The sequence below is a fragment of the Gallinula chloropus genome, assembly GCF_964237585.1.
Source record: "Gallinula chloropus genome assembly, chromosome: 5".
Lineage (NCBI taxonomy): Eukaryota > Metazoa > Chordata > Aves > Gruiformes > Rallidae > Gallinula > Gallinula chloropus.
The window spans coordinates 320,182-341,943 of NC_140090.1; the positions used below are offsets into that span (position 1 = coordinate 320,182).

A 21,762-nucleotide genomic window follows, 5' to 3' on the forward strand; every position below is an offset into this window, starting at 1 on the left:
AACCGAAACGATCACTTGGAAGGCAGCAGGGAGGCAGCAGAGAGGCAGCTCGTTCCATCGACAGTGAGAGGCAAGTGCCAGGTCACTGCCCGGTCTCGCACAAAGGGCCGCTGTCCCACCCGTGCGGCTGTGCAGAGCAGAGCGTCTCCCCGAGTCAGAAGCTTTCTGATGTGCTGAAGATCTACCAGTAAAGAGACAAGTCACCTTGGAAGCCAGGCGCCTCACAAAGTCACTCGACTGGTGCTGGGGTTCAGGAGTGCTGGGACAATTCAGAGTCTTCGCTGCACTGGGACCACTTGTTGGGGAGGCAGACGGGGACACCTGACTTAAGGGAATCTCCTGGCAGCAGTCGCCACCTGTTTTTAAAAGGCAACAAATACAACAAATTTGCTGTTGGCAGATTGTTTTATAGGAGAAGCAGCCTGGAACTAATCTGATATAGAGGCACATATGGCAACTTTACAATTTAAAAACTACTCATCTGACTTTTACATCAAAACTACAGAATTACTGAAAGCAAAATCCTGCTGATGTAAAAAGTTTCCTTATAAAAATCACCTATGTGATGGCTCGTATCACCAAGTTACGAAATGACTGAACTCTTAGGAAATCTAAACAATTAATCATTATTATTATCTAAAAATTATAGCATTCTATATGTGAAAACAATAATGATGATATGTGAAGTGTCAGCGGGGGGAGTAGGAGAAACAAGAGCGACACCATCCTTCCAGTTAACATGGGCACCAGACTGGTCAGGTGACAGAACCCTATGGACCCCAGCAGAAGACAGGATGAGTTTATCCAAAGCTTTATCCTCCCTGTGCCAAAGCTGTGTGGAAAATGTGTGGTACTGAAAAGCATGGCACGCCATGGAGAAGGAAGGAACTTGTCACCTCTCTTTCCAAACCAGCAGCAGAGTAAGTTACGCCACCACAGGGGGTAGGGCACACACTGCCTGACAGAAGAGATTCTACACGTTGTGTCTATTTTTGTGTGGAAGGTATTGCAAAAGCATATGATTTCAGCAGCTTTCCTTTGCCCAGTGGAGGAGACAAGTATCTGCTGAGGAGCTGATGAGGCCCGACTACCTTAAGCCAACAAAAGCAACTACATTCTGTTCTTGTTATCAGTACAATAACCCAACCAACCACTTGGAAAGGAACATACTTTTGGGGGATGAATTAGGGCTATTTGAAGCTATTTGCCTCATGCGACTTCCATGGCAGCTGAGTGCCACCAGCCGCGACACAACAGCGGTCTTCCCAAAGCCCACGTTTCCAGTGATGACTGCGCCCCTGCTCGCTGCCGGATCCGCGTTCATCAGTGTTTCTTCAATGGCTTCAAACAGCCATTCTCTCCCAACGAAGACTGAGTCTGTGGTGATGCTTGGCACTTCAAACAGCAGTGGCTTCAGCAGAATGTCCTGAGGCTTGTAAGGGATGAAACGAGCTGAGAAGAGGGGGCAGGGAGAAAAGTTTATTAGGAGAAACTTGACACGCAATCGAACAGTACTGCTCCAGAAGATCAGCTCATTCAGTGACCTTATTAACAGCGTTCATAACCAGACTTCTTAAGAGCTGTCATCACAAAAACAACAGACTGGTAGGCTCTGTTCACAATTCAGATGTGAATTAATTTCTAGAAAGAAGCTACAAGTAGGGATGGAGGATTTTTGTTTTTTTTACAATTGAACTTGGGTTAGTCAGCCAAAGAATCCAAAAGTTGTCTCAAAAATGCATTAAAAATTCTATAAATGGGTAACTACCTAACATTTTCAGCTCAGAATGAACTACACTGCTGAGCATCTAAGTGTTAGGACTCTGTAAAGACAGTAACAGAAATAGAAAAATGTGCAGAGAATAAGTAAATTTTTATGTTTTAAAAGCTCCCATATTTTTAAAGCAATGTTAAAAAAAAAGAAGTGACTGCTGTTTTTCTGTACTTCTGAACCCACAAGAACAGGAATTACAGAGCACACCTGGAAATGCAGTCATGTTTCATTACTTTCATCTATATGTTTGGCCAATACCTGACATGACTTACAGAGAAGACTAATTTGGGTGTGGTTGAACAAAATGCATTAAAATTTTACAGAAAAAATAATGTTCACTAATATAATGTTCTGAGGATTCACTATCCAAATCTAATGCTACACAAAAGCTGCTTCAGCATTAATCTGCAACTATGAATAAGCATAAATGAAACAAGGAGAGCACAGCAACAATCTATGATCTCCAGAGTGGTTTTACCAGGAATTCGCTGATCTTTTTTCTGCTTTTGACTGTTATTGATTGTGACAGGTATACTCCAGTCCCTCACCACAGTAGTGGTGGTTCTGTTCAGGCTCCAAAGCAGGCAAAGCCCTGAGCTGTCATGGGGCAAAGAGCTTCCCTAGCTTCAGTTTGGTGTCTGGAAGCCCAGAGAAGGAGCAGAATGGCACACTGAGCATCCATGCAGAGGAGCTGTGAACACCCATCATGTGATGAACACATGAACAGCAGCTGGCTTTTCCAAAGCTCATGTGTCAAGGAACAAAGAGCTGTGAGTACAAGGAGTCTCCTGCATCGTGTGCGACATGACTGCAAGCCAGCCACTTTATTCTGTAACTCTGGCAGTCTCAGCAAGCCTCTGTCGAGCTCTCCCTGCCAAGCAGCCTGGCGGCACAGCAGCAGCCGCCCTTCTCCAGCTGCTCCTCGGGGCTGAGGCCTCACACACACTGCACATCTTTGCAACTCACCAACACTGTGCATAACCTTCTGCTGGAGCCCACCAGCTTTTTGTCTTGGTAGCTGTGAATCACTGCTACATCCTTCGAACAGATAGTTGGAGTTAACTTTGCCATCAGACTTGGTTCAGTTGCACGTTTACAACATCATATTTCAATGAAACCACTTCTGCTGATACCCTTGACAGCAGCTCTAAGGGGTCTGAGTTACCCACCTGCACCATGGGGAAATTAACAGTCTGCAGGTGGCTAAGTTAGTTAAGAGAAGAAAACACAAAATCGCACACATCACTTGCACCTAAACCTGCTATTTTCATACTCAAAGACCAGAGATACTGAGGTATCTATTAGCCATAAGTAAGTCCAATGGAATTAGACCAGTTTTCTTCCTAAAAGAGAGTTATAATGACAGCCTCCTGAAGACTTTACATTCAGCACAGTATTACTGAAGTTGCAGCACACAGAACATCAGAACATCCTGTGACGCCATCTGGCAGTCAGGCAAGTGGTACAGTTCTTGAACACTGGCATCTCACAACGCTAGCCTGGAGTCACAGCACCTGTGCTCACATAAATAAACATACTGATTTCTTATCAAAAGCCATGTATTTAATTTCTAAACCACAGCATTACCCAGGAAAAAGTGTACGCTAGCATTTTACTTTTATGCCTGTTGAATGATGTGTCAGGAGCACTCTAAAACAAGCCTTTGTGGAATGGGGGTTTTCACAAAGACCCCAGAACATCCCAGCTGCAAAGCTCCTGAAGAACTGTGTGGCAGTGCCCAGAGGCAGGTGTAAGCACAAATACCTTTATTCTCCTGCTGCACTCTTCCACCAGCAGTGTTGTGCCAAGGTAAGCGAATTGAAGTGCGCAAAGGGGTATTTCTCTGTCCATCCAAATAACTCAGATCTTCCAGTTTGGTTGAACTTGTGGCTAGAGAATTAAAACATTGAAGCTTATTTTTCTCTCAGCAAAAGTTACAAAGAACATTATCATTTATTACAGTTTTTTCCTCAGCTTGGTAATTACAGGTAAGTTTTTATAGGCAATGGCAGTGGCTGGAGTCATGCAGGTGATAACATTTACAAAATGCTAACGTTTGTAAGCGCATACCTACATAAAATAGCTAGAAACAGGCAAGTATATTACAGTTGCTTGCTCATCTTCACTGTCAGACATTCATTCTTGTCAACAGGATGACTGTCATGAACATAAAGCCTGAAAGCTTTGGTCAGTGGTATCTGCAGTTTCACAAAACTCCTGCTGTCCTCTCTCCCTCTGAAGCTGGGCATTATTGTATTCATATCATTACATGTTGCTGCAAAACAATCCTTCAACCAGAGAATTTGAAACATGGTGCTATGAAATTTTTGGGTATTTTAAAACCTCAAATTAACTTTATTAAGACTGTAGTGTGTGCTTCAGCATCTGTTGTGACAATTCTTAAGCCAGGATAGTTGGGTTTTTTAAAGCACCAGGTTTAGACTATTGCCGACAAGCCTTGCTTTCCTGATACGCTTTACTGAGCTGTGTATTAACATCTTGTTCTGCTGTAATTCCAATACTGGAGTAAACACATTATATACTTCCTTTGAAAATGGAGAATGTTTCTTTCTTTTCCAGCTGATCCCACAGGTCTGTGCCCTCACAAAGAAAGCACAGAACTGGTGCTCATATTACAAGCTGTAACATTCCAAAACCTGAAGCAGTCTTGTTGGAACTTAGAAGATTCTCACCAAAATTGCTAGCAAGGTCTTTGCCAAAACATCGCCATTGACAATTTCAAGCTGGCTTACTAGTAATATTTCCCCCTCCCCATGCATCTTATCATACTAGGAAAATTCCAGGTGCTCATTCAACAGAGGCAAAGCACGGATTTTGCCATTAGTGTGAGTCAGAGTTACACATCTAAAATGAGAGCACAAACAAAACTAACAACCTCAAGGATTAGTTGACACCGGATACAGTCCTAGAATGACTGACAGACATTTAAAGTGTTCAGAAGTCCTGACCTAACCAATATCGACTACAGAGCATGATAAAAGCCCTCTGTATGACAATTTTAAACAACTTAAGTAATGCTCATCTATTCAGTTCAGAACCCATTGGTTTTTTTTTTCTTTTTGTCCTATAAAAATACCTCCATCCTACAACATAATGTTGAAGTTAAGATCACTCTTTTTTCCCACCTCGGGACTTTACCTGCAACAGAGTTTGGACGGGGCATTACCAAAGAGCCAGAACTTTGAGTGTAAGGAACAGGACCCTCTCCTGCTGGTATTTCTTTTGGCAAATTCTCAGCAGAGCCAAGAGCATCCTCTTCAGCAACTGGTGAACAATTATCTGTTCTTCGATCGTGACTAATCCCTTGATGTTTTGCAGCTCTGAGGCTCCCATCCTTACTCCATTCCAAACTGGATCCACTGCGATCATCATTTTCTGATGAGCTTGTTATGGTTGCTGAAAAAGAGAGGAAACCCAACTAACATAATCATCAGAAGAAAACAGTGCGTTCACATTAATATGCATTACAATTTTCATACTTCAGTGGCATCTCAGGCCAGCAGATATTCAAGTATTTCTTCAATGGATATTTTGTTAAATTCAAGGAGTATTACTTATATACAGGTGTATCTTTAGACCTATGTAGTTTGTGCTGAGGAAAAAACAAAGCAAAACAAAAAACCAACAGGAAAATCCCTCACAAAGCCAAAACAACCTCAAAACATTTATGATTTTACAGGAAGAATTTGCTACTTCACCAAAACATAGCTCAACTTCTTTTAAAAACTGATATTCTGTAAGTTACCTTACAATTTTCAAACCATTCTGTAAAGATGGAAACAAAAGCTCATTCAGAACAGCATCTAGAGCAAGGAAAAGAATTAAATGCTTTTTTTCTTGAGAATTTACATTTTAAAGTCTAGCATTTTACAAAATAATTCCAAATTCAAACCCTTGAGAAAACGAGCACTGTTGTCTTGAAGTTGGTAGGCCTTCCCCAAGCCCACCTGTGACCAAACCCCTTACGTATTGCGAAGCAGAAGTGATATAAACCCCACATTGCTCAGAGATTGAGCTCACTGGGGATAGAAAGCTCAGCTACACTAGTATGACAGGCAGCCTGTGCTCAAGTACTTAGGAAAACAATCCTGACAGAAAGCTTCCAGCAACTCAGCTACATCCCGCTCCTTTCTGAAGCACCTACTACACTTCACTGTCAGAGCACACAAGGCCGCCTGCATGTGTGATCACCCCCAGTATTGTATACAGGCAAAACTGGGGACTGCTGTGGCTCTGCATGACGGGGCTCTGGTGGAGGGGGGGCTGCAGGGGTGGCTTCTGCAAGGAGCAGTGAGAAGCCTCCGCCAGGCCTGACAGCTGGGCTCAAGGCCGGACCCGCCACTGAGCAAGGCCGAGCCCATCAGCAACGGTCACAGCGCCTCTGGGAATCACATTTAAGAGAAAAAGCTCAGCTAAAAGACAAGCAAAGCCCATAGACATGTTTTGGATGCTGCACTACAGAACAGTAGGTTTCCACTTCTGCAGTGATTCACTGGAAGAAAGCTGAAATGATACTGCATTGTCTAGAGTGCTCCAAACATTCCACTTAGGGGGGGTGGTGTTAAAGTGCATCTTCAGCTCCTCATGACTGCAGTCAGTCAAGGCCTCCTACAGTAACTAAAGATGTGAAGAATTCATACTCCTAAAGACCTTCGAGTAACATTTATTAAATAATGCTTGCAAAAAACCACTACTGGTTTCTGTATGCTCAGTAGTGAAATTGTTCTGTTTCATTTAAAACATTTTCAGTACTTAAACTCTCACAAAATAACTGAACAACAAATATTTATCGAAGGTTAAGCCAACCCTCAGCACATTCTGAGCACATGAACCCAAGAAAGAGAAAAAATACAAAATAGAATGAAAGGGTATCAGGAAAAAAAATAATCAAAGGAATAAAAAAATCAATGTCAGTTCAAATAATAATACCTATGTGAACTGTGGGTCTGCCCCAGGACAACGTTCTAAATGTTAAAGGCAGATATGTGGTGATTCTACACTCAATCAAATCATTAAATAAAAATTCCAGCATATAAGACCACTAACAAAAGGCAAAGGCAGGGACTGCCCCTCAGGACTGTGTGCTCTGCCCAGCCAGACGCAGCACTGACTCTTCTTCTCCACCTGCACTGCAGCCTCAGCCTCACAGGACAATAAAGTTCTCACACAGCTTCGCACTGTCCAGCCTAGCCTCCCAGTCATAAGAAGTTTGAGATCTGATGCCTAAATCCAAGAGTTTGTATTCCAAGAAGTGTCAATAATCCAAGACACACTTTATGCTGAACAGAAGCAGCGTTCCAGGCACGCCGTCAGCCTTCGCACGGAGCTCACGTTGTACTTCCACACGGTATATTTATTTCATTTCTATGGTTGCCTGAAAAACATCTGACTCCCCCTAAGTATGAAATATTTAAAACTGTGATTGCTCCTGGAGTGAAGTGTAGCACCAGGACACCTTGCTGCTGCAGATTTCCATACAGTAACAGTGGCAAGTATCCAGAGAGACTTACGTTTTGGCCCGTAGCCCAGCCTTTTCTCCTACTTAGCTTGCTGCTGAAGATTAAAACCTGCCCCCACTACTATTATGTCAAACTCAATAGAAACGCAGAAGAATTCAACTACAGCAGTAAAACATTAGAAAACTAGAAGAAACTTGAACCATAAGTAAAAAAAGAGGGAAAGGGAGTAAAGACAAATTTCCCATCCAAATCTGCTGGCCCAGAAAATGTAGTGGGAGTAGACAGACAATGGAAGCCCACATAAATAGCATGAAAAAGCAAGCTATGTTCATGGTTGGATGAACTCTGTCAAAGACATTAGAAAACATATACTTGCTAAACATAATTCAAAATGCACATTTACTGCTAATAACAAAATTTGAATGCATGGATATACTTGTACTTAAAAACCAAACCCAAGATGCCTCTGATTTCCCTTCTTGGTTCCATGCCTCTATAGATGCAGTGGGTGCCGCCATGGGTTTCCAAGAACAAGAGGAGTTCACATTCTCCCTGGATTTCAGACATGAATGACAGCTCCACAGAGCTGCAGAGGATGATTTTCATACAATCCTGTGCTAATGAACCATATATTCTTGACTGAAGGAGCTACACAGAGAGCTATCCTGTCTTCTCCCTGTAAAATTAAGGGCTTATTTTCCTGTTTCTCCTGTTTTTGAAACTCCTTCCTCTTCATTAGCTCAAAAAGCAACTCGTATCACTGGGTTCAAAAATACTTTCTTTCAAAAATTATGACTTACAAGGTTATAAAACAGATGATGTAGCTGTCATGCCACTGTACTTTTTTAAACAAACATAAGGCTAGTTCTATCCTCATTCAGAACATGGGCAAACTCACAGAATGTGTCAGGCTTGCAGAGCACGGGTAGCAGGTTCATATCTGCTTTTGTGAGGGAAGAGAAGCTCTCACAGAAGAAAAGGTTTTAATTTAAAGAAGGTTAAAGAACAAAGGTCCAGCCTATTGTTCTGCCTTTCTGGATGCAAAGAAGGAAACCACTCCAAAACCAGCAGCCACTTCTGTAGTCTTGTATAACTATGTGTTACTGATGCTGTAAATGTATTTATTCCAAGACTTCATTAAATATCTGTGTAAGAAATTCATCTTCTGTGACATTAAACTGCACCTGCACAAAACACACGTGCATCCAGAGAGGTGGTGGAAGCCCCATCCCAGGAGACATCCAAGGTCAGGCTTGATGGGGCTCTGAGCGACCTCATCTAGTGAAGATATCCCTGCTCACTGCAGGGGGTGGGACTGGATGGGCTTTGAAGGTCCCTTCCAAACCAGCACATTCTGTGATTCCATCTCTCCCTGGGCTGCAGTTCCTCACAGAAGAGCTCAGCAAAGTTGCAGTATGTAATTAACAAGTCAGCGATGGTTTTCAGCACAGTGCTGAACAAACACATTGGTTTAGATTTCCAGACAACTAAGTGTCCCAAGCCACTTTATAAGGGGCAAACACTCACTACTTAGAGAAGCCTTATAAAAGGTCCCAGACATTTAAGAAACATGTCTGAGGAGAAGTCAGTCTACACATTGCTTACAGAGCAGGTAAAACCTTCAGCACAGATGCATTTGTGAAGGTAACAGTTTCCTATCTGGGGTGACTGTTTAAATTGCACAACTCTCATAGATCCCTGTGTCACTTGGAGAACTGATTTAAACTTCTATATTAAAAAAGCAAAGCCCCTATAAAACATTTTAAACAAGGCCATGGCAGGGGGCTGGAACTTTATGGTCTCTGAGGTCCCTTCCAGCCCTAACCCTTCTATGATTCTATGAAATTAACTAAGATACACCAACACAAGTATTTTTTGCACCAAGAGGCACTACTGTTCCTTCTAGTCATACATCAAGAAGTAGCATCATTTTTTTACCCAGCTGGAAGTTAAACCAGCTTCAAGCTATGCTGTTCTGCACCGTTATGAAATGCATTGTAGAGACATATAGAATGGAAAAGGAAAAAGGCTGAAAGAAGGAAATGGAGCTGAACTGAGGAAATTAATGATTTTAAAAGAAAACGTGGAGAAATTGGAACTGCATCAGAAAAACAAACACAAAAGAAGAGAAATGCACACCTAGCAGCAGCAACTGTTATAGCCGAAGAATATGGTTTCAGTCTTTCAAGGACAAAGGATTTGAAACATGATCCACAGACAGCTTAAAATCGAACCAAATGACACGAAGCAGCTATTCAGTCTTGTGCTATTAAGAGAAGATTAATTCCTATTAATTGCGTGACTAATTAGGATCCTTACCTATAATTCCACTGTCCTTGCTCTCCAGGGTGGAGCTGGGGCTGCTAATGGTTCCACAGGGACTGCCTTTGTTAGCTGCTGTTTTGCCAACACAGCTATTGAGAGTGGAGCAGGGGCTGTCCGTGCTGGGTGATGTAGTGCTGCTGGTGAGGGTGGAACAGGGGCTCACTCCTCGGCTGGCTACTGCACACTGCAATGTGGGGAAGAACCAACAGTTACTGCTGGGCAGGCAGGGCACAGAGCAGAGACATCGGGGGGAGCGACCAGAACCAAGCAGAGCCCATTTTCCAAGCAAAAACCTGAAGAAGCAGAAGCTTTATCTTGGTTAGACACCTGAATGACATGCTTTCACACTACTCTGGAAAAGTGGCTTCTGATTAAAAAAAGGCTTTCACAGTGGAGGCATGGCAGCAAGGTGGATTTCTTCTCTAGCAATCATTTTACTGCTCCCCTCTGCCTCCAGTATTCATTCTTCAGGATAAAACACTAGAGATACAGTCTTAGCCACATTTCACTATCACGGAAACCCAAACTGATGCACAGAGATTGATGAGGCCTGGGACTAAAAGCCAAGAGAGGAAGAGAAGCAAGAGATTGGCAGCTGCTGTGCAATTTTGGTTAGCAGGTGAGTTTTATGCGGATAGTAGCTCCTTGCATCTCCCCAATTCCTCTACCCCAAATGACAGCAAAACACTGTCAAACAGAAGTGAACTCCCTGGGGAAAAACACACCCCCCAAAAGCATGCTCCTGTTTTAACAAACCACTGACATTTTCTGTTCTCATCAGTCACTGGGAATAGAAGGAAAAACAGTTCCTCCTCAGTAATACCATAAGGCAGAGAGGTCTCTAGAAGCTTTTCACATTTGAAACAGATTAAACTTCCACAAAAGGTTAGGGAGCTATTCTTTTTTTTTTTTCTTCATGTTTTGGTAAGAATGCAAGATCACACCACACACTCGTTATGATTAACTGATTATATTTGAATTAATATACACAAATCTATTACCATATGTCTATTAAAGTGGGTTGTATTTTGGTATCACTAACCACAACCAGCAGATAGGGGAAGTACCATTAGTCCTCTCAGAAACAGGATAAACATGAAATGTATTATTTTCCATTTTCCTACCATGACTTCGTTTTTCTCTTCTATATGAGCAGTAGTTGGGATCCCTTCTCCCAGTAAAAAACCCAATCTTGTCATCAATTCTTGTGCTGCAGGAGAACAGCTCGAGTCTTTTTCAGCTTTTGCTTTGAAGAGAAAAAAGTTGCTGAAGATTAGTCTTGTATGTGGAAACTGTTACAACAGGTAGAAAAAGTACAATCAAATGTAAACTTCAGTCCTGTCAGCAAGGTATCTAACAGGTAAGTTAATACTATTTAAACTGTCTCTCTGTAAAACTGTAATTTTGAGGATTATAATTAATCTGTAAATTTAAAGTCTTGGAATTTAGTTTGTGAAATAACATCTTCATTGTTCTGTGGAAGTTACAAACCCTCCTGCACAGTACCACCTGCAGCTCAGCAACAGGCCTCAGAGCCAAGTGCCTCAGGGCATCCAACCCAGCACGCACTGCTGGGCCCTAACACCAGTCCTGACCCTGAGCAGCCTCACTGCCTGGGAGCACAGCTCTGTGAAGAGGATTGTCACCTTCAGGTTAGGGAGAGGAGGACTACATGCTCTCCCAGCTGCATGCAAAGCCAATGCCTGCACAGAGATGGCTGCGAAGGTGGAGCCACAGGAGGGATCAGGGTACTATAATACATCATAAGTATCATAAATAAAGGGTTTATTTAAATAAAGAAAACATTAGCTCTTAAAACTGTAGTTTCTTTTACAACTGCAGCAAAAGAAAACAAAACAATTTCAATGAGGTCAGTTAACCTAAAAATACACAGCACATGAAATCCATGTTACAGTGTGTATAGTCACATACCAACTTAGGGGTCATTTTGCTTTGGCCACGACAGTCTCTGTCAAAGGCACACTGTTATGCACTGCTCAAATTTAACAAACACAAAACTTTCTAAGAATACCAATTAACTCAGAGGAGATGACTCTTCCCAGCTCTGCCAACACAGGAGCCCACTGTTACTGCCCTCTCACCCAGCAAGCCTTTACAAAATTCGCTAGCACAGAGTTCAGTACCTGGAATCAATCTGCATTACCAACAAGGTCAAGAAAGTTCCAGTAGGCCTCTGGCATATGTAGCACCCAACACCACTTGGCAACAATTTTCCTGCAGTACATACACAGCCTCGAGAACTGAGACCGTTCCAAAGACCACGAGTGTGTAACAGCAAGCATCCCCTCCTTACCTCAGGCATATTAAATCTCCAGAACTTCCTTACAGATAAAGAACTGTATCTCCTTATTGTGCAGGCTCCTTCACATCACCCAAAGAACCTGTCCTACCCAGGAAGGTGCCACTGAGCAGACTCACCGTTTTGACTGGGCTCCCCGTGCTCCGATCCTCTCCTCAGCGGCAGAGCTGCCTCGCCCGGCACGCGAGGACTTTCCACATACTTGGGCTTCCTGATGGGACCTGCAATGGGAAGGAGCCGAGCCTGTCTAGTTTGTTCACATACACAGGACGTGAACAGAGCGCAGGAATGATTTCTTAGAGACAGCTGCAACCCTACAGACTGGTGAGCTGCTGTGCTTCCGCTCTGGTGAGAAAGAAACTCTCTGAGCTTTTGTAATGCCAACCTGGTGGAAAACAAAACCAGTCTGCTTGCTGTGACAGACATGGAAATATGGAATATTCCTGTATACACGAAGTAAGGGACTTTTTTGGACTCAGACAACTTTCAGTGGTCTTCCTCAGTTCAGAGATCTTATTTTCCTTTATAGCAAGAAGATACTTTTGCTATCAGTATCTTTGAAGCAAAGAGGAAAAGACTATAGGCAGAGAGCTCACAACATTACCACACTAAATAATTCAAACCCCAGCAGCTTTATATTACAGGTACTTCTCCAAATACCCACATGCCCTGATCATAACGGATGGTGAACACAAGTTCAAAGAGAAGATGAGCAGCTACTAATGGGTTCTGGTGTCACTGAACAGCAGCATTCCCGGTTGGGCCCAAGCAGAGCCCCTTCAGCACAAGACAGAGCTGTGTATTCACACAACACATGCAGGCTTTTCCAAGCTTAAACTGATGGTTCACCCTTTACAGGTACAGCAGTATGCTGGATGCTTTGGTTTCAGGCTGCTTGTGATCCTGTTCTTTGTGAAATACAGTTTAGCAGCACCCGCAGGAAACATGAAGTTCACCCACCTTCCCTTTTGGACTTCCATGCAGAGGAGGAAGATGGGAACACTCTCATAACCTGATGTCTTAGCTAAGAAATACTGGGCAGGGAAATATGGCTGTACCTCTGCACACACACCAGGAGATGACGACACTTGCTAAAGCAGAAGACAGCGTAGCTACCAACCCTCACCAGAGGGTGCTCCGGCAACACTACCTCAGGTGCCCCGGCAACACTATCTCAGGGGCACCGGCCAGGGGAAAGCAGCTAAAAATACTTTTCTTGAAAAGAAAATCACATTGTTTAAGGAGACAATAGTCCAGCTCCCTCATTTGTATGCAGGTGTGTAATGAGAGGTATCAAAGCTTTACAATGAAAAACAACCGCCCCAACAGACCAGAACAGGCGGCAGCCGCCTGTAGAACGGATCAGAGAGAGGGAACACCAGGAGGTATTTTAAGACTCACACTTCAAGCTGCCAAGGACACTGCTGAATCCTCCTCCTCACAAACTAACATGCAAGTGACTGACAGTAATTGCAATGCTGACACACAGCACTGCAGTAACAAGGACAGTCACAGCAAGCCTGTTCTCAGGCACTAATCTAGAACTGGACCCATGAATGAATCTGTGGATGGAAAAGGACCCTTTAAATGTGAGCTGTACCTGCACATGGGAAGCTCTAAGTGCAGGGTGACAGGGTGAGGGCTGATAAAAGGTTCATCTGGGGCAGTACCTTATCTGCAGCACAGGCAAAAAACTCAAGTTAGGGAAAACACAGTGCCCTGGTACAGCCTCCTGACTTAAGTGGCTTACCTTTCCCCAAGTCAGAAGTGGTCACTTTCTAGTTACAAGATCTAGTTGGATTTTCCTTTCAAGAATTTATCCTGGGCTTTCTTTAACAATCTGCACCATCCAGATGTTAACCCAACATTGCAGGACACGGCAATCACATCATCTCCTTTCTTGAAGAAAAACCCCAGCCAAACCCAAGGAACTTCTCTTTCAGAGCCATTCTACACCCACAGCCACTCCTGCAGCCCTTCTCTAGCTCTTCCCTAGCTCTGTTGTCCATTTTTAAAGTTGGGAATCACCAGAGCCACACCAATATCTTTCCAAGGCAGATGGAACTACAGATGTATACAATTCCATAATGACACTTTTGGATTTGTTTATGATCTACTGCTTTCCCACTATTTTTAATGCTTTTTTTTGACAGGAGAAGCGCCAATTTTCACAAGCTAATTGTAACTCTTCCATCTCCTCCCTAATCCTCTGAGCTGGCTTGTCCTCAATCAGCGTTAAGCGTATCTATACTGATACTGGGGACTGCCCTGACCCCGGTGTGAGACCTCACACTTGGGCAGATTACTGTATGCAAGAGGAACCTCTTCCCAGGGCCCTCGAGACCCGTGCACACAACTGCAGCGTTAGGTGACACCAGTTCTCTTAGCTAGTCTAGTCTCAAGTATCAGGCATGCTGATTAATTTATTAATTAGAAGTTTTAATTAAATTTTAATTTAAAACCTAAGAGTTCTACTGCACATTTACAGAAGACTCTTCCAGCAGTCATCGCTGGCACTCACTGATGCCTTAAAAAGTTGAGCTGCTTCCCTTCTCTGTCCAAGCATTATGGCATCAGTACTTTCTGTCAGTGTCCTTCAAGGGCAGCAGCAGCCATATCCTTCATTCACACCTTAAACACCAACAACCAGGTTTTTCTGGAACCTCCTTTATAAGCCAGTATTTTCATTCTTCTAGTTGAGCCTCCTAAATCAGAGAACAACCAACCGTTATCCCTTCAAGCCGTGAATACTGAACACCTGCAAGGTCAGCAAGCCAAGCAGCATTCATTCCAGCTTCATCCTACAAGAAACAACTTACTGTGACAGTTTCTCAGAGGTGTCCTGCTGACTTCTCCCTTGTTCTGTTTGTTTCTGCTCTTTTATCCACCTCCTCCTCAACGAACTATGTCATCAAGGAAGCTTTTGACTCCAAATGTCACTTCAGCTCTGCCAATAATTTTAGGCTCCTTAGCAATTTAAGATAAAGTTTCTCTTGTCCCTCCTTTTATAGTTAGAGTTGAGGACTGAACTGGAGCCAGAAACACTGGTACTCTTCCAAGCCCTTCTCAAAGCTCTCCAACCTCCTATTCAAATAATTAAAAGACAGTGTCACTCACAGCAGACTGTGCTGATGTCCTGTTTTGGGCTGGGGGGGGGTTCCCAGGCTAGCCATTTCCAAATCTGTTCTAATCAGATACTCCACCTTGCCATACACTTTAAGGTATCTAAATGCTTTTCTCAGTGAGACAAGTCCAAACCGAAGGACTGGTACCTACAGTATTCATGGAACATACAGAATCCTCTTTGTCTGAAGGGACAGAACAAAACCACAGCGCTCCCCTCAGTACCTCTGTGGCTAATCCATACTGGCAAAAGCATTCTACCCTCTGAGTCATCTGTAACAGAGGTAGTTCACAGGGAAGATCACTGCCATCATAACAGCCTTTTCCTACCACTGTGTATTTAATTAAAAACAAATAAAAAGTAGACAAATCCCAGAAGGGAAAATAACCTTCAAAATCACCAACCGTTCACACAGGGAAAGAGAGTACTCCTCCGGTATTGTAAGCTATGATTTTAGTAGTTTCTGCTTGGATTTATACACTACTTGAATGCAAGTTTATGAACTGGCCTTGTATTTTGGTGGCTGCTGTCGCTGTGGTTCATATGGTAGCACTGCTGGGTGGTTCTGGTAACTTGCCCCATTTACTGACATTCAAAACATCTCCAGTAGCTTTGTGCCTCAAGACACAGCCAAAGAACCCGCTTTGTCAAGCACCATCTAAGAGTGTACAGCTTTCTAAATGGAGAGCAAATGAAAACACACTCCCATCACCACATCACTTTTTGCGTTACTAAAATGCTCGTTTCAACAGCAGCAAGTAACCAGACCATGAGAGGATGAAGCAAATATGAAAGATTTGCTGGAGTCCTGCTCCAAATGCTGCCACTCGTTAGAGAAAGGCACGTGGGCAGAAACACCTGGCTTCAAGACCACCCGAGCAGCAAGGGAGAGCTGAAGCCACATCAGAAAAAGCCAAAGATCCCACTCTGGAGCCACAGATGAACAGCTGCCTGGACACGTGCGGACAGGGCAGCCAAAGGAAGAGCAGCAAGAGCAACCTGTCTGTTCACTGACACTGCAGACTCTCTGCTCTAGACACCGCCAGCTTCGTTCTGTGAAGGTCTCTGAATGGCCACACCAGCTACATCACACCACAGGACATCTGACAGTGCATTCCTCACTGCAGAATGTTCTTCCATGCATCATTCTAACATCAGTGAAACAGGAACTGTTGTTATATCCTTTCCCACTGATCAGATAAGCATAATTGTTTCTCTATCAGCAAATATAGATGCAGGATTAGGTAAAGGTAAGCTAGAATAGAGAGGTATTTGCTACAAGTCAGAACGTACTGACTATGAAGCCCTCAAATATAGATGTTTCCATGACCATTAGTGCAAACAACTATTGGTTATCTACAACTTTTAGGTTTTATAACTCTCAAATGCACTGTAGGAAAAAAAACCTTACCTTTTAATTTACTAACCAAAATTTTTAACCCAAACTACTCAGGCTCAATAAAAAGTAATGAAAAACTCTTCATTAAAACCTGGGTAGCATTTAGTGAGTATACTCTCTAATCATTACTGCTGAGTAGACATACAGTATGTTGCTTCAGTGTAGTAGACACGAAATCAAATATAATTTTGAGGAATTATGATAGTCCAAGTCCTTACACATACAACCGTCACCACACTTTGGTTATATAAACAGAAGCACAGAACAGAAACAAAAAGGTGCAAAAGATGATTCCATGTCAAGGGCCAGGGACAGTCTTTTCCTCTGCTCAAACTGTTTCAACGGCTTTAAAAGCCATTAATGATAAGATACACATTGACAAATACATCTCTAAGTAGCTGCTTTGTCTTCACCTGTGACCAAGGGGACTGAAATGAGAATTCTGTTCTACCACTGGATAGGTAACTTCATCAGAAGATCTCAGCTCCAGAATAACACTTCAACTCCCAGTGCCACTGTTCCTTCTTTCACCCACCACACAGTGAAAAGTTTTTATCCTGCTATTTGTAAACCACTAAACCAGAGCACTCTGACACGCGTACATTAGTACATGCTCTCTCTCTGTTACTCCTGCCCTACATGCAGGACAGACTTATTTTAAATTATCTTCCATCAGCTAGAGTTCGTTCAAAGTCAAAGAACTAGCACAGAATTCTTCCATCAGCATCCTGTCACCTGGTTAGGTGTCTGTACAGAGAAATAATAATACATAAATGCCAATGCATTCACAGCACTTATCAGTCTTAAAAAGTCTTTTTCTTTGGCTACATATCACAGTGGAATGACTTTGAAGTCATCATGAGTATGACCTTTAATTCAAATTTATCAACTGTTACACATCTTCTGTAAGAGAAAGAGTTAGCAGCCCATACTCTGCTTTTAGAAATGCATGTCACTGACCTAAACCCTGGGGCAGGGAGGCTGGTAAGATATTATCTCAAACGCACCTGGAATGCAGTTAAGTTTTCCCAGCAGTAACAAAACTAAGAGGTAGATCCCAACCTTCATTTAAGTCTTCGGTAAAAATCCCATTTCCTTCTCCATCACAGGACCACCCCACCTTTTAGAGTTGTTTAGCACACACATCATTTAGAGTGAAAGACAAGACAACAAAACAGCATTCTGTGGCTCAAAGTTTTTAAGTGAGCTGTCAAAACCAACTCAGAATTATTTCATCTTAAAGTAAGATTATTATTTTTAAATTCTGAAGAGAAAAAGAGCTTTGCTAGGCAACTTAAACCAAGAACACTTTTATAAACGGTATTTGCTGTGCTGTGGCGATTCTTTAATGAATCTATGAAAAATGGGTCATTAACCAAGACATTTCTCAGTGCTGGCAAAAAACAACCTTTGACACTCTCTGTTCCTAGACCTTACAAACCCTGCAACAAAGAGCCTCAGAACCGTTGTGTGTCTCAGAGTAACAGGCCCATGGACAGCTTCACGTGGCACTCCCGCTCCGGCCTGCCCGGGCCCGAGTGATGCCAGCGCGCAGGAATGGCCTGCACGCACAGAATGCCGATAAGGAGGGAGCCAGGCACAGCTCCGTATTTAGCCAGGCTCACTCGCCGTGCGGTCACTGCTAAGGACACAGCCCTGACACCCAACAACTTCAGCAGCAGTTTATTTATTAATGCATTTGTGTGTGTGGGCACAAGTAAAACGAACAACCCATCAAAGCCACACACAGCCCCCACTGCAACACACTGCGCTAAGCGTGAACAAAGGTGTCTGCAGCTGTATCCTACCCAACTATAGATTAATCATAGCTAACCAGCTGTAAACATATTCAGACATTGTAAGACAGGTATCTGCAATAGAGTAATTCTCTGTCATGTGAAATAACATATTCCACTTACCATTTACCTTTTTTCCCTGGGAACACGCAACAAGCACCCACCACACTTGTTCTTATTGCACAGGATTATATAAAGTCACACAGCAAAACCACCTCAAAGCTCATCAGAACTGAGTTCAAATGCTGTGAAGATGTAGTTGCTCCTGAGTTTTGTTTTACCTGGGGATTTCTTGTTTGCTCTTGACTGCATCAGGTAGGACTGGCGCGGCAGCAGTGGGGAGGACGGCAGCGACATGGAGACTCCTTTCACCAGGTTCATTCTGTAGGTGTCCTCGGCGGGCGGCTCGCAGCCCGGGGGGAGCTCCGCGTCATGGGCCTGCGAGCCATTCTCCGGGCAGGGGTCACCTGCCAGAAATAAAGGTCTGTCATCCGTGATGTGAGGCACCAAAACCAAAGGCAGAGGAATACAAGTATTTAACATCAGAAAGCCTATTTGCCAGCAACAACTGAGCACAACTGTTCTGACCGCGCGCCCTCCAATGCAGAGTCCAGTACTACAATACAGACACCAAGGGGGAAGAAAAACCTTGCTTTCAACAGAGTAAATACTTCTCAGATTTCACCCTCAGGGGTAAACCCAGGCTTTTTATGAAGATAAAAGTACTGTTACAGCTGAAAATGTATTTTAGGATCATTGTGATATCCCGAAAGTCAAGACCACCTGAAAATATTGTTTACTGAACTAGTTAAAGGAGGAATTTAGTTGGGTTACCCCTTACATGTAATTAACAGGTGGGTCAACAGAAAGTACACTCATAAATAGCCAGTCTAAGCTTCATTTTTCTGAGCAATTTACCCATTATTTTAAACTGTGGGGTCCAGTTATGTGCAATTTAACAGCAACTGGGACTTTTCTAACCTTTGAGGAAAACATGCTATTGGTCCACAACATACCAAGTGGCACATCAAAACAGGGAAGTACACTCACAGCAGAGGAATTCCTTGCCAGTGAAGGAAAAGCAATTTCAGCTAAATCTAGAATGTACTTTTCAAAACAAAAGAAAAATATACTGCTCCCAGTAGCGATTCAAAAGACAGCAGAAACATGTTGGAGGTGCGAGGTTTTGCTAGGCAGATGACAGCTGAAAAAACTCCAGCCTTTTTCAATACCCAGATCAGGGCATTGCTCAATAATTTACATGGACTGCTGCTGAAGTTGTACTGGCACAACCAAAGATTAAAAATAGGAGAACAGAACTAACACAAAGAGGGTGCTGAAGCATTTCTTAGACAAGTCCATGTGTAATGAGGTACCGTAACCCACAGCACGACCAGCAGAAAGGGCTAAAAAACGAAGTAACCTCTCTTCAAATGTGACCCCCCATGCCAGTCGTATTTTCTAAGGGTAAGGAAACCCTTCCGATAGATGTGGCTCCACAAGACCCACGTTCCTTGGTCGCTCTGTGGTGGCCCGGCTGCTGCCTCTGCTCCCTGCGGCACCCCAGTGCAGCCCTTACTGCCAACATCCCACCGCGTCAGGGAAAGCACAAACCTGACCCCTGCACAAGAGTAACACTCTTTCTGTCAGTTTAACTACCGCTTGCCTTTCTTAGGGGCACACATGGATAAGTAGAGCAAACCGCCCTGAACATCAGTCCAATTCCCTATTTCCAAAGGAACATGTATTTAAGATTATTTGGGGTTTTTCTAGATATATTTTTCCCTCGCAACAGCCATGAGGACCCTGAAGAATGCTATGCCAGACTCCAACTTTTCTCAACTTTCTGACTGTAAAACTTACTTTCTTATTCCTCCCAACTCCACTACCACCTCCCCTCTGTTCCAACAAAATTCACAGGAACAGATGATTATTTTAAGGAAAATACTGGAGTCCCGTCAAGTCAAGATGGAATTAAAAACTCAGCAGCTGTAACTTTATATTCTTTTTTGAGGTCCACCGCAGCTATTACAGCAGTATGGCAATTGGTTTAAAATCCTGGGAACTAGAAACGCAGCTGCAATGTTTTAGCAAGCTAGCTGTAACACACCATTCTTACATTAAAAACACACACAGCCTAAGTACATATTTGCAGTAAAAAGTCCAAGCATCTTAGACGCTATAATCAGATACACGAGACTTTTTAAAAGCACTGAGAGTCTCCCACTGACTTTCACTGGAAATTAAGAGGCAAAGGGCTTGCTTTCTCTGTTCTTTTAGAAATTAAACTTCCCATAGCTACTTTTCAAGACAGCTTCAAGAACATTAGGTATTTTATTCAATACAGGACACCCGAGTTTGCTTGGTAAATTGCTGAAGAACACCCAGAAACCTGCACTATCCCGGTTTTCCCTCTGACCATGAGCACAAAGCGAGGAAGCAGCATGGCCGTGCAGCTAACTGCAGCTAGAAAATGCTGGCAGCCTTGTTACAAGTTTCCTTACTAGAGCACTGCCAAGGCTGTAATTTCACCTTGTGCAGATATTCCAGCTGGAATGCTAGCAAGGGGCAAGAACCAGGAACAACAGACAAACACTACCTCCTCCCCTCAGGGTTGGGAGCTCCGCCTCCTGTTCCCTAATTTCTGCTCTGCCTTTGCTCTGACACAAACAGCCCGTGTTTAATCCACTGACTTCTCAGTCAACTGCTGCATTAATTCAAATTTATGCTTCTGTACTGTATGTGGAATGTTACAATGGGGCCAAACACGCTCCAGTCAGTGAGTTTGGATTATTTGCTCGTGACAGCAACTGGAGAGGTATTTCACAGCCCATATCCACCACCGTGTAGTACAGCTGCTTTGGTTACAGCAGCACTCCATTTTTTTCTTAGTACATCACCCTGACAGCACCACAGATGCTGCATGGAGAGGTACAAACACTGGGGCTTTCCTGACTGAAAAACCAAACCCTCAAATGCATCCCACACAGATTCTCCTTTCTGATCCCTTTGCTGCCTAATTCCATAGCCAGCTGCTGCTCAAACACCCGTGCTGCCACGACACAACAGCTCTTCAGAGAAAAGAAAAAATAAAATAAAATCCCTCCTTGAGAAAACCCAAACACACTGGCTTCAGCGTACAGGACATCACATCCACAGGCACGCTGGACAAAGTATTCCAGCGAGGCAGAAAACAGCACGTTACCAATGAAATGGTTAGCACACCATGGAAGAGCAGACAGCTATTGTGCATGGATTGCTCCAAGAAGGCAGGAACTGCACTGTAGCTCCTCCAGGACCTTTCTAAAAACCTGTTAATTAAAAGGGACACGAGGTAACAGACCGATGGCACGTTCATGACCTCAAAAACACACAAACAACAGGAACAGAAGGGAGCTGACAGAACTCATACCCCACAGCCCTCCACACGCCGTCCCATCCACCGGCACCAGAGAGACCTCCTAAGAGGAGAGCAGCTGTCCACAGACCCACCACCAGATGAGCTCGTGTCGTAACAAACAGTGCAGGAAAGCCCTGTGTGGCA

At 43.5% G+C, this 21,762-nt stretch overlaps 1 protein-coding gene across 1 annotated transcript in view; it reads right to left on the minus strand.

Annotated features, from left to right (window-relative positions):
- The window catches only part of TANC1 (tetratricopeptide repeat, ankyrin repeat and coiled-coil containing 1), a gene marked incomplete at both ends in the record, with an annotated part of 49,946 nt that overhangs the window by 20,335 nt on the left and 7,849 nt on the right, over positions 1–21,762 (minus strand). Inside the window, 8 exons of the mRNA XM_084264838.1 lie at positions 205–356; positions 1,171–1,452; positions 3,539–3,664; positions 4,934–5,191; positions 9,574–9,763; positions 10,704–10,825; positions 12,019–12,120; positions 18,500–18,685. Coding sequence (XP_084120964.1) covers positions 205–356; positions 1,171–1,452; positions 3,539–3,664; positions 4,934–5,191; positions 9,574–9,763; positions 10,704–10,825; positions 12,019–12,120; positions 18,500–18,685 — 1,418 coding nt within the window. The remainder of the gene's footprint in view (positions 1–204; positions 357–1,170; positions 1,453–3,538; positions 3,665–4,933; positions 5,192–9,573; positions 9,764–10,703; positions 10,826–12,018; positions 12,121–18,499; positions 18,686–21,762) is intronic.